The following is a 12,610-nucleotide window of genomic DNA, read 5'->3' as shown; positions in this document are numbered from 1 at the left end:
GCTTCGATACAAATTTATATAAAAAGAGTGTTTCATTTGTGATACAAAACTTGTATGATTGTCAAAGAACATAAAATATAAAACCCATATATATCAGCTTGAGAGAGGGGCTCACCCCCTTCTCAAGGATGGGACAATTCAGTTTTCTACAGTTTTGACCCATGGCCACAGTTTCAGTATACCTAAATCTCATCCTAGCTGCTTCCCACTTCGGTGCATACAGCTCCAGCACTTGCTTAAGTACATGTTTTGAAGCAGGCGCCAGAACCAGATGCAGTGTAATACAGTAAAGATACCGTAAGATCCAAAGATGAGATTGGAACTTTCCTTAAAAAAAACGAAAACAAAACTCAATTTTCCCCACAACTATACCTTGGGATCCTTTCCATATAAACAGTAAGCAGGATTAGGAGGAGGGGGGCAGCCCGGGGGAAGTCTAGGAATAGATCAAACTTTTTTTTTTATCATGAAAGGCACCAATGTCCTTCAGGCTGCAGATTATTCAGATTTAAGGTGTGACATTTTCCTAAGTATATGGGAGAAACTGCTGATTGAGCCTTTGCAGTATGGTACCAAGTGGCTGAAGTTTAAAAACTCTGCCCCACTTCTTAACTGGCAGCACACCAGGTCTGGTGATGATTGTAAAATTGATCATCAACCAGGCACTCTAAGCTGCAGGTTGGTTCAAAAGCACAAACAACAGGCAGAACTTTTCCTCTTGAAACCTCGATGTTCAAAGAGGTGACACGACTCTGACTCACCAGGTAAAAAGAGAACAGCAAAGGACTGACAAAGACCAGGCCTTCTCTGGTTCTGAACCCAAAACCTGTGTGGATTGAGAAAGCTTCCTGGAGAGGTGGCGAAATGTCTTCAGATCTTGGAAACCAAGTGCAGTGGATATTTTTTTAATTTTTACGGAATGACTATGACCTGGATGACTGGGAACCTTCATCAGCTGTGTGGAGTCCAACTATATCTATAGTAGTTGATAACACTCATCCTTAATTTCAAAAGCTTGCTTCTTTCGCACCAGTCAAGTGACATCTGTCATGGGACAAACCTATCAGGGGCCAAAGTTAACTCCCTGGTTCTTAGGGGAGCTTAGAAGTTGCACAATCAAAAGTCAATAGCTTTCACACTTTACATGGAAAATGTTTAAACTTGTAATGAGACAGTTAGGATGGTGGTCTGTTGAGTTTGGTTATGGTTATTTTTCAGTATACACACAAGGGGCCATGGAGCCTGAGGCAGACATTTCTGCTCATGTCGATTCCTTGAGGAGTTTCTCTGATCTCTCTGTGCAAAGACTCAAATCAAAACTACTTCTTTACAATTCACTACCAAGTCTAGGAGTAATGTTTCAACCTCCACTTCCATCTGTGACCTTCCTACCTGTTTCAGTCCAATGCTCTGATCTAGTGGCATCCTCTGTTCCAAGTTCCACGATCCTCAATCTGCTCTAGCTGAGAGCTGACACAGACCCAGCCATCCACCATTCATCTCTCTTTGGAGTTGATTCATCCACAAACCAAAGTTTTGCAGTTCCTTGCTTCCAGTTCCTCCCCTGGATTGTAGTGTCGCTTTATCCCTCCTCTGTGCAATTAACATTTCCACTTTTATTAGTTTTCTCTGAGTGTCTGTGCATGTGGGTCAAGAGATACCACCATAACAGAAACATTAATTTCTGTTTAGATTTGACTCCAGGACAGCTCTTGAAAATAAACAAGCACTCCTTTACCACAAACGTCTTTACTGTCAAAATATGCCTCTTAGGCTACGTTCACACTGCAGGCCTTGATGCTCAATTCTGATTTTTTTGTGAAATCTGATTTTTTTTGTGTTGCTGTTCACATTTCCAAATATATGTGACCTGTATGTGATCTCCTGTGTGAACTGCAGTCATACAACACAATTGTCCTGTATGCGCAGCAGAGGACACAATGACATCACAGGCCTGCGTGCTCTGTGTTTACGGAAGTAAACACGGATGGTAGTGCCGGAGCGCATCTAGCGATTTTCCCCAACCATAAAAACAATCTTTACAAGATGGTTAAACATAAATACTGCTCTCCACATCATCATCTGCCATGGTTGTTGTTTTTCTTGCCACTTCTTCATAGCAAGACCCAAAATAGTGACCTTTGTCGGGTATTAATGGCGTTCAGGTCAGATTAATGCGACCTGGTCGTTCACACACAGGTTGCTTATAAAAAGATCAGATTCGTATGGGATTCAGGACCACATAGCCAAGTGGCCTGGGTCGCATTGGAAAAAATCAGATCTGTGTTGTTCAGACAGCCATGAAAAGCTCAGATACAGGTCGGATATGGGCAAAAAAATCAGATTAGGGTCACTACAGGCTGCAGTGTGAACATAACCATAAAGTCCCACTGTTATTGGATTTGTAGCCAATGAAATCAGCTTTCAAACAAGGGTATGCATGGCTGATTTTAGTAAACCTAGCCTTTCTGGCAAGTCAAGGTCACCGTACAAAAATAGATAAATTTGATCTTTTTGTTTTGATTTACAAAGTATGAGCTGTCCCCTATGAACTTATATATGAAAATAAAAAGAAAATTAAGAAGCTGTTATTTTCAACACAGCTGTTTTTAAATGGGATTTGAAAAGTAAATTGTCACTTTTATACAAGACATTCATTTAAACTGCTCTTTAGTTATGAGATACTAACTTGTTAAAGATATTAAGGGTGACACTACAGGTAACACTATAGTGTTACAGGGTAGAGTTTCATATTTTTGACATACTTAAGAAAGATAAACAGATAATAAATGAAAAGATATATAATATATAGATAAGCAGAGCGACAGATAGACCTGCTGACTAACAGACAGATTAAATCTCATTGTCATACGGTCTTGTCATTCACAGGGCCAGGACACCGCCTGGGTGATGTGTCAGGGTCAGTGGTGCTCTCTGCCCCAAGCCTTGTCGGCGATGCCTATGGTGGTCTGGATGGGGATGAAGGGGAGGGCATCGGAGTCGACAGCGCTATTTTTCAAGTGCCACGAATGTAAGGTTTTTGGGCTTGCCTTTTTCAGCACTGTCTATATAAAGGGGTCATTTTAAGATTGTAACATTAACAGATGTCATTTTTGGATAAAATTGTGTGCTTTTTGTTTTTCCTACAGTGGTAAGACTATTCCTAATGGTACTGACAAAAACCAACAAACCACTCCAGAAAATGAAGGCAAGCTTCCAATTTTGTATTTTGGTTATTGGTCTCCCCCTGCAGGAGATTTTATGTACAAGCACCTTTAAAGACAACTAGGGACAATAAATGTTTTTTTTTTTACAACACATGTTCTGTTAAGTTTTCATTATTAGTGAGCAGCAACTCTCCATAATGACTTAATGCATGGCTTACAATAGTGGAAGGGGATGCCACATTATCCTGCTCATTGTCATACCTATATCTACATGTCATTAAGCTCATGTGTCAGACTAACACCCCCCACACACAAACACACACACACACACACACACACACACACACACACACACACCCACTGTATCTAGTTTCCTCTTGTAACAAAAAGCTCAGGGTCAATAAAGGCTATTATGATTACACAGATGAGAGTCAAGAAGTCATTACTAAGGTGCGTGGCTAACTCATGTCTCCAAATGTAACATATCTTGTCTTTGGAAGCCAGGCTAAGGGACTACATTTTAGTGTCACAAAAACTTAAATAATTAACCTAAAGTCAACGTAACAGTAAGAACCTACCCCAAGGTAGTGAGTAAAATATTCTGAGAGAGACCATGAAAGTATTCAAATGTGCCAATTACAAAGTTTGTGTCTGTTTCTTTCTTTGTCAGGAGGGAAAACCCAAGTAATTGGGGAAATTAAAGTTGCTCTAAAGAAGGAGGTGAAGACAGAAGGAGATCAGCTGGTGCTAGAGATTCTTCAATGCAGAAATATTACTTACAAGTTCAAAAGCCCAGACCACCTGCCAGGTTGGAAACTCTATTTATCTATGTCTACATAAGTATATATGCACTGTGTTTTGTTAAAGTTTTATTACCTTTTTCACATTTTACTTTGCTTTGCACCCACAAATGTCTGTGTATTTCATTGGGCCTTAGATTATATTTAGAAATGTTATTTTATACAATGTAAATATTTTGTGTACATAATTTTAAGGTTTTATAAGTGAATTAAAGAAGCATAGTCACATTATATGACAGATTTTTGATTCATATGGTTACTTTTTCTTTTCCTTTTTTGTGTTAAATTTATCAGTAAATGAAACTAGTATGAGCAGAGGTATAGTAATGCATATTGGCACAGGGATTAAACAAGGAAGTGATGTGGCTAAGCAAGTTAGCACCTCCCAAGAAAGTTTTGGGGAAAAAAAGAAGAAAAATACTAGAAAGAGTGAAAAAAAAACACAAAAGTATTCTAATTCCAAGAAGGACACCCAAATAGTGGTTGGAATCCATTATAGGGGAAGGATCCACCAGAAGTCAGAGTTGTTGTAGATGTGTTTATTAAATCGATATCGGTCTTCATCCAAGCCATGTTCTGCTTTTCTGTAAAGCATTTTAGGACTCTATAAAATAGCTGCTTTAATTGTGGCAAACCAGCTTGTTGATAGTTTCCCTTTACTGCTTGCAGATGGTGCACATGTCTGTTTATTTTTATTCATCGAGCCCATTGCTTTAATTCTATTTAGGTCCAAATATGACCATCAAAACACTAATGGGTTATATAGTAATAATCTTACTGTATTAACACATCTTTTTCACTGGCTTTCAGATCTGTATGTCAAACTGTATGTGGTGAACGTAGCCACTCAGAAGAGGATCATCAAGAAAAAGACAAGAGTTTGTCGACATGACAGGGAACCTTCCTTTAATGAGACCTTCAGATTTCCTCTCAACCCAACGGGACATTCAATACAGGTCAGCATGGAGAAAACTTGAATTAAAAATCTAGGCATGGGCAGAAAATTGCACATAATTACAGAATTATTGTTAACATAAGCATTGAAAATATGTAGTTTTATAGATAATAGCATTTACCCTGAAAAACTTACTGTATGTTAGTGAAAATTAAACACATAAAACTTTTTCCAAGAACACAAATTAAAAAATCCCTTTGTCTTATTGCAGTGGTTCCCAATCGCTGGTACCCCTAGTGGTCCGCGAGTGCATTGCAAGGGTTACATGTAAATGTTTTATTTCTTAGGTAGTAAAATAAATAGGACTGGGATCGGTTTTGCTTTGCGAGGAGCCAACTGAAAAGCTATGAGGTATACTGTAGGAGCTAATCAAAGCAAGCTCTGGTGTCTTGATGAAAACAAACTAAATCTGATTAAGTCAGTCTGACTATAATTTTTGTTCTATAATTTGCTTCCAATTCATCAAGTTTAAATGTGATTATAAGGGAGTTACTCAGAGGAGCTAGAGTTTTTTTAAATATAGGTTTATAATATGTTTTGATTTTGGATTTTTTTTTTTATCCTTACTAACTACCAGGCAAACAACTTGTGTTATTTTTTATATGAGATGGAAAGAATGAAACGCCTAAGAATTAAATGCTCAGATTAAAAGATTTAGTAAAAATAGTTTTTGCTTTATAATCAGTTATTGCACTTTCCACTTTTGGATGATCATCAATACTTTTGACTGAGGGGGTACTCATGGTATGAAAAAATGCCCAAAGGTGTACAAGAATAAAAAAAGTTTGGGAAACACTGACCGTTTTGTGCAAATTAGATGATAAATGAGTTTTATTTTTACTGTCCTTTCAGCTTTTTTTGGTGTCCAATGGTGGGAAGTTTGTGAAGAAGACCTTGATCGGGGAAGCCTACATCTGGCTTGACAAGGTGGACATGAGGAAGAGAGTGGTCAGCTGGCACAAACTTTTTGTCAGCTCCAACCTGACTAACCCTTGAGTGCCACACAATAAGATAAAAAAGATCAATTGGGAGATATAATTGGTAAAAGGGAAAAAAGAAAACAGAATAATTTTTATAATATTACCTAAATTCATGCATTGAGTTTATAGATCATTAGATGAAGGTAACTATGTGACAATAACATTTGCATGTCTTGTCAGTCTAACACTGCCAGTGCACGTGTTCCTATTCTTATGTCAGCTCTCAAAAGACTTTGCTTGGATGCAAACATGCAAAGACAGTTACTGACTGATATTCCACGGCAATATGGCTTAAGGACAGTTATGCTTTTGATACCATAGTTCCATTGTATGATCCATAATTATAATTTTGATATTGCACGATAGAACTTAACAAACTAGCCACAGAAAAGATTTAAAAATGACAATTAATGAAAATGTGTATAATTGTTTAGACAGTTTGCAGACATCAGTGGTGCTGATGTATTTAAAAAACACAGGAATGCATAACAGTTTTTGTATGGCTGACCTTCCAATGTATGTCAAAGCTGAGAAAAAAAACTTCAGATTTAATTTATGCAGTGAGATGAAGATTAAATGTACAGTACTTCTAAGGTTTCTGTTATTCCAAATGCAGATTACAGAGCATATCAAAGAATTGTACAGTGTGATATATATAGATATATATATATAAAACCTTAAATTTAGCATAAGAAGAATATAACTAAATACAACATAGTATAAGAGTTGTTCTCATGTCAACAAATTATATATAGGATAATATTGACAAAAGGTCTAGGTTGAGGCAGTGGGTGGTGCACTGACAATCCAGTAATCTAATGAATAAACAGTCCTTATGACTTTTAGGGATCTTTGTGAGCTAGAGGTTTGCCATATTTTCACACTGATGCACCTCTCTGCTGAACAGACCTGCAATCATGGTTCAAGTCAACATCAGCAGACAGATTATTATAACATGCATCATATTTAGGGGGAGATATATTAGCAGAATGAACAGCATTTTGCACATGCTGTGTTGAATGTAACAAATGTTACAACTTTTCAGAAGACAGACGTTTACACATCTTTGTTATTTGAGCAAATTTTTTCTTTTAGGTTTTTGTAGTTTTTCCTCTATGTAAGTCCTTTTATTTTATCACTCTGTTGCTATGGACATGTAATTCATAGAAACTTTATGTGTGCTTTACTGTCAGTGTGTTTGTTAAGCCCTTCCATCAGAGTTTTAACTGAAAATAACAAAAAAAAAAAGGTAGATAGAGTCAAATTCTCCTCTGTGTCTCTGGCCATGCTTGACTTATAAAACACTAATGTGTTGTCTCAGTGACTCCTTTTAAACACAGTGGACCAGCATATTTCACTGCCTGTGATCAAAAAATTTTCTCAGGCATGATAAAGGTTAGAGAAACTCATGGGGCCAACTCTAAATATTCATGTGTATGCAGGAGAACCATTTATGTACACATTCCTGATCATCCTTCAGTCATATTTTGCGACCATGTCAATAAAATAAAAAGAGAAGATAACATATAAAAGAAAGGGAAAAAAATAAAGATAACTACTTTTAGTATGTTTTATTATAAAACAGGGCTGATACAACTTTTAATCAACAAAAACACAAAGAGCAAGATGTCACTCAAATACTGCAGAAGATACCATAAAATGGTAACCAATTTGTTGTGCCATACAATATTCAGTTACATTTTGGTATGAAATATATTTTAATATTTATCATTTTTTCCTTTTTTTCCCCCCCAGACCAATAAGTTATTTTAAGGTAATTCTATGCAACATATGTATTCATATGCATATGTGTTAAAGTCTGTGAACATATCATTTTAAAATGTCCTGTAGAAAGTAGTTATAATTTGTACATTTGGTGAAAGAAGAATATTAAATATTTTTATTTTGTACTTATTTTAGTATATATTGATGTTAACCACTGTTAACATCTACATGGAGCTTGTGCACTTTATTACAACGCTTGTTTTCTTGTCTTATTTTAACTGTCGAGACATTCTAAGTTATATGTTTTGTCTCCATACTAAAATTGAATGAGTCACAGTGTATGCAGTTGCAGGAACTATTGTGGTGTACAATTTTTATCTATGTGGCAAAAGATTAACATTCAAACAAGTAGGGGTTCCCTTAAAGGGATGCACAATCTTCAGTGAAGTCAATTACTCCATTTTCATAGTGTACTGAACAGTCTGTATACGTGGTGCAGTAAGTAAGACCTCATCTTATTGCCCAGTCATGACTGTCAAATCATTCGTGTATCATTAGAATTGCTTCTGAATACTGTTTGTTAAGATCAATCGTTGCCTGTAATTGTGAACCCATTCATTTATTGTTGTCCTGAGGGGTGTGAATGTGCTCAAGTTGTTTGACATGTGTACATAAAGTGTTTATTTTCTACAATGACTGAATGTTTATATGTCTGAGGTTTGAGCATGTGAGTGTAAAATAAAAAAAATAAATAAATGTAATTCACAGAGCACTTGCAATTGTACAGCAATGGGTGTCTAGAGTCCTATCAGGGGAGTTGAGAGTGTTTATTTAAAACAAGTGCTGTCCACTGATGATTATTAGTGAGATTAAATCCTCTGAACTGCAGGAACAACATAAGATGGGAAAAAAATGTATATGTTTCACTTTAAGTAGTTGTCTGAAACTTTTGGTTTTGGATGTTGCATGTTTTGTTGATGGTTTGTCTGTATATTTTGCCCAAGGATTATGTTTAAAAAGAGAGAAAATATGTATAGATCTATCTGTATGCTGAGTGTAAAGAGATATGCTTGTAAATTTGTCTTGTTTTTCACTCAGTGTAAAAACAAAGCATATGATGTTATGGTTTTGTGACTGTACACGGGGTGTGTTAAGATATGCAAATTGTGCTGTAAAAAATCCTCCTGAGTCAGAAGAATAAATATTAAGAGCTATATTGCAAAATCAGATTGACAGTTTTATTTGTTCTGTTTGTTTAAGAATATATTTTATCCAAAGCGGTTCACATCAAAGTGGCAATAAGCAAGACAATTGTTTTAAAATGAACCAAAATCATTCTCATTTTTCAGCCAGAATGACAGTAACATTTCTTATTACAATTGGTCCTCTGCATCAACAAGGATGCATTTTAGTCAAGTTTTCCTCCTTTCAGATCTTGAGGTAAGGTACAGAACAACTTTGATACAGTAAGTAACCAGTGTTTAATTCCTTGTTCCTGAGCCAATCATATGAGAGTTCCTAGGGTTGTGAAAACAAAGCACAGCATTTAGTATTTAATGTTGACAAAAGAGCAACCATTGTATGGAATATACACTGCCTGGCCAAAAAAAAAAGTCGCCATCCAAAAAAAAGGTCACTCACTCTAATACTTTGTTTGACCGCCTTTAGCTTTGATTACGGCACGCATTCGCTGTGGCATTGTTTCGAGACGCTTCTGCAATATCAAAAGATTTATTTCCATCCAGTGCTGCATTAATTTTTCACCAAGATCTTGCATTGATGATGGTAGAGTCTGATCGCTGCGCAAAGCCCTCTCTAGCACATCCCAAAGATTCTCAATGGGGTTGAGGTTTGGACTCTGTGGTGGCCAATCCTCAACCCCATTGAGAATCTTTGGGATGTGCTANCACTGTATCTAGTTTCCTCTTGTAACAAAAAGCTCAGGGTCAATAAAGGCTATTATGATTACACAGATGAGAGTCAAGAAGTCATTACTAAGGTGCGTGGCTAACTCATGTCTCCAAATGTAACATATCTTGTCTTTGGAAGCCAGGCTAAGGGACTACATTTTAGTGTCACAAAAACTTAAATAATTAACCTAAAGTCAACGTAACAGTAAGAACCTACCCCAAGGTAGTGAGTAAAATATTCTGAGAGAGACCATGAAAGTATTCAAATGTGCCAATTACAAAGTTTGTGTCTGTTTCTTTCTTTGTCAGGAGGGAAAACCCAAGTAATTGGGGAAATTAAAGTTGCTCTAAAGAAGGAGGTGAAGACAGAAGGAGATCAGCTGGTGCTAGAGATTCTTCAATGCAGAAATATTACTTACAAGTTCAAAAGCCCAGACCACCTGCCAGGTTGGAAACTCTATTTATCTATGTCTACATAAGTATATATGCACTGTGTTTTGTTAAAGTTTTATTACCTTTTTCACATTTTACTTTGCTTTGCACCCACAAATGTCTGTGTATTTCATTGGGCCTTAGATTATATTTAGAAATGTTATTTTATACAATGTAAATATTTTGTGTACATAATTTTAAGGTTTTATAAGTGAATTAAAGAAGCATAGTCACATTATATGACAGATTTTTGATTCATATGGTTACTTTTTCTTTTCCTTTTTTGTGTTAAATTTATCAGTAAATGAAACTAGTATGAGCAGAGGTATAGTAATGCATATTGGCACAGGGATTAAACAAGGAAGTGATGTGGCTAAGCAAGTTAGCACCTCCCAAGAAAGTTTTGGGGAAAAAAAGAAGAAAAATACTAGAAAGAGTGAAAAAAAAACACAAAAGTATTCTAATTCCAAGAAGGACACCCAAATAGTGGTTGGAATCCATTATAGGGGAAGGATCCACCAGAAGTCAGAGTTGTTGTAGATGTGTTTATTAAATCGATATCGGTCTTCATCCAAGCCATGTTCTGCTTTTCTGTAAAGCATTTTAGGACTCTATAAAATAGCTGCTTTAATTGTTGCAAACCAGCTTGTTGATAGTTTCCCCGTACTGTTTGCAGATGGTGAACACGTCTGTTTATTTTTATTCATCGAGCCCAGTGCTTGAATTCTATTTAGGCCCAAATAGGACCATCAAAACACTAATGGGTTACATAATAATAATCTCACTGTATTAACACATCTTTTTAACTGGCTTCCAGATCTGTATGTCAAACTGTATGTGGTGAACGTAGCCACTCAGAAGAGGATCATCAAGAAAAAGACAAGAGTTTGTCGACATGACAGGGAACCTTCCTTTAATGAGACCTTCAGATTTCCTCTCAACCCAACGGGACATTCAATACAGGTCAGCATGGAGAAAACTTGAATTAAAAATCTAGGCATGGGCAGAAAATTGCACATAATTACAGAATTATTGTTAACATAAGCATTGAAAATACGTAGTTTTATAGATAATAGCATTTACCCTGAAAAACTTACTGTATGTTAGTGAAAATTAAACACATAAAACTTTTTCCAAGAACACAAATTAAAAAATCCCTTTGTCTTATTGCAGTGGTTCCCAATCGCTGGTACCCCTACTGGTCCGCGAGTGCATTGCAAGGGTTACATGTAAATGTTTTATTTCTTAGGTAGTAAAATAAATAGGACTGGGATCAGTTTTGCTTTGCGAGGAGCCAACTGAAAAGCTATGAGGTATACTGTAGGAGCTAATCAAAGCAAGCTCTGGTGTCTTGATGAAAACAAACTAAATCTGATTAAGTCAGTCTGACTATAATTTTTGTTCTATAATTTGCTTCCAATTCATCAAGTTTAAATGTGATTATAAGGGAGTTACTCAGAGGAGCTAGAGTTTTTTTAAATATAGGTTTATAATATGTTTTGATTTTGGATTTTTTTTTTTATCCTTACTAACTACCAGGCAAACAACTTGTGTTATTTTTTATATGAGATGGAAAGAATGAAACGCCTAAGAATTAAATGCTCAGATTAAAAGATTTAGTAAAAATAGTTTTTGCTTTATAATCAGTTATTGCACTTTCCACTTTTGGATGATCATCAATACTTTTGACTGAGGGGGTACTCATGGTATGAAAAAATGCCCAAAGGTGTACAAGAATAAAAAAAGTTTGGGAAACACTGACCTACTGCATTCTACCGTTTTGTGCAAATTAGATGATAAATGAGTTTTATTTTTACTGTCCTTTCAGCTTTTTTTGGTGTCCAATGGTGGGAAGTTTGTGAAGAAGACCTTGATCGGGGAAGCCTACATCTGGCTTGACAAGGTGGACATGAGGAAGAGAGTGGTCAGCTGGCACAAACTTTTTGTCAGCTCCAACCTGACTAACCCTTGAGTGCCACACAATAAGATAAAAAAGATCAATTGGGAGATATAATTGGTAAAAGGGAAAAAAGAAAACAGAATAATTTTTATAATATTACCTAAATTCATGCATTGAGTTTATAGATCATTAGATGAAGGTAACTATGTGACAATAACATTTGCATGTCTTGTCAGTCTAACACTGCCAGTGCACGTGTTCCTATTCTTATGTCAGCTCTCAAAAGACTTTGCTTGGATGCAAACATGCAAAGACAGTTACTGACTGATATTCCACGGCAATATGGCTTAAGGACAGTTATGCTTTTGATACCATAGTTCCATTGTATGATCCATAATTATAATTTTGATATTGCACGATAGAACTTAACAAACTAGCCACAGAAAAGATTTAAAAATGACAATTAATGAAAATGTGTATAATTGTTTAGACAGTTTGCAGACATCAGTGGTGCTGATGTATTTAAAAGACACAGGAATGCATAACAGTTTTTGTATGGCTGACCTTCCAATGTATGTCAAAGCTGAGAAAAAAAACTTCAGATTTAATTTATGCAGTGAGATGAAGATTAAATGTACAGTACTTCTAAGGTTTCTGTTATTCCAAATGCAGATTACAGAGCATATCAAAGAATTGTACAGTGTGATATATATAGATATATATATATAAACCTTAAATTTA

The 12,610-nt window shown here is 36.0% G+C and overlaps 2 protein-coding genes across 2 annotated transcripts in view; both read left to right on the top strand.

Moving 5' to 3' along the window:
- The window catches only part of LOC107099204 (protein piccolo-like), a 79,636-nt gene extending 70,803 nt beyond the window's left edge, over positions 1-8,833 (top strand). Inside the window, exons 29-33 of the mRNA XM_015397252.1 lie at positions 2,890-3,031; positions 3,150-3,208; positions 3,838-3,975; positions 4,778-4,923; positions 5,775-8,833. Of these exons, the coding sequence (XP_015252738.1) occupies positions 2,890-3,031; positions 3,150-3,208; positions 3,838-3,975; positions 4,778-4,923; positions 5,775-5,918 (629 nt within the window). The 3' untranslated portion in view covers positions 5,919-8,833. The remainder of the gene's footprint in view (positions 1-2,889; positions 3,032-3,149; positions 3,209-3,837; positions 3,976-4,777; positions 4,924-5,774) is intronic.
- A 723-nt stretch (positions 8,834-9,556) lies between these two features.
- Positions 9,557-12,610, top strand: LOC107099202 (protein piccolo-like). Its single transcript, XM_015397250.1, has 3 exons — positions 9,557-9,984; positions 10,787-10,932; positions 11,798-12,610. The coding sequence occupies exons 1-3, from the start codon at positions 9,804-9,806 to the stop codon at positions 11,939-11,941; spliced, it is 471 nt and encodes a 156-aa protein (XP_015252736.1). The 5' UTR covers positions 9,557-9,803; the 3' UTR covers positions 11,942-12,610.

Source organism: Cyprinodon variegatus, unplaced genomic scaffold (assembly GCF_000732505.1).
Source record: "Cyprinodon variegatus isolate N-32 unplaced genomic scaffold, C_variegatus-1.0 Scaffold846, whole genome shotgun sequence".
Classification (NCBI taxonomy): Eukaryota; Metazoa; Chordata; class Actinopteri; order Cyprinodontiformes; family Cyprinodontidae; genus Cyprinodon; species Cyprinodon variegatus.
Note: the sequence above shows the minus strand (reverse complement) of the source record. Positions and strands in the feature narration are given on the sequence as shown.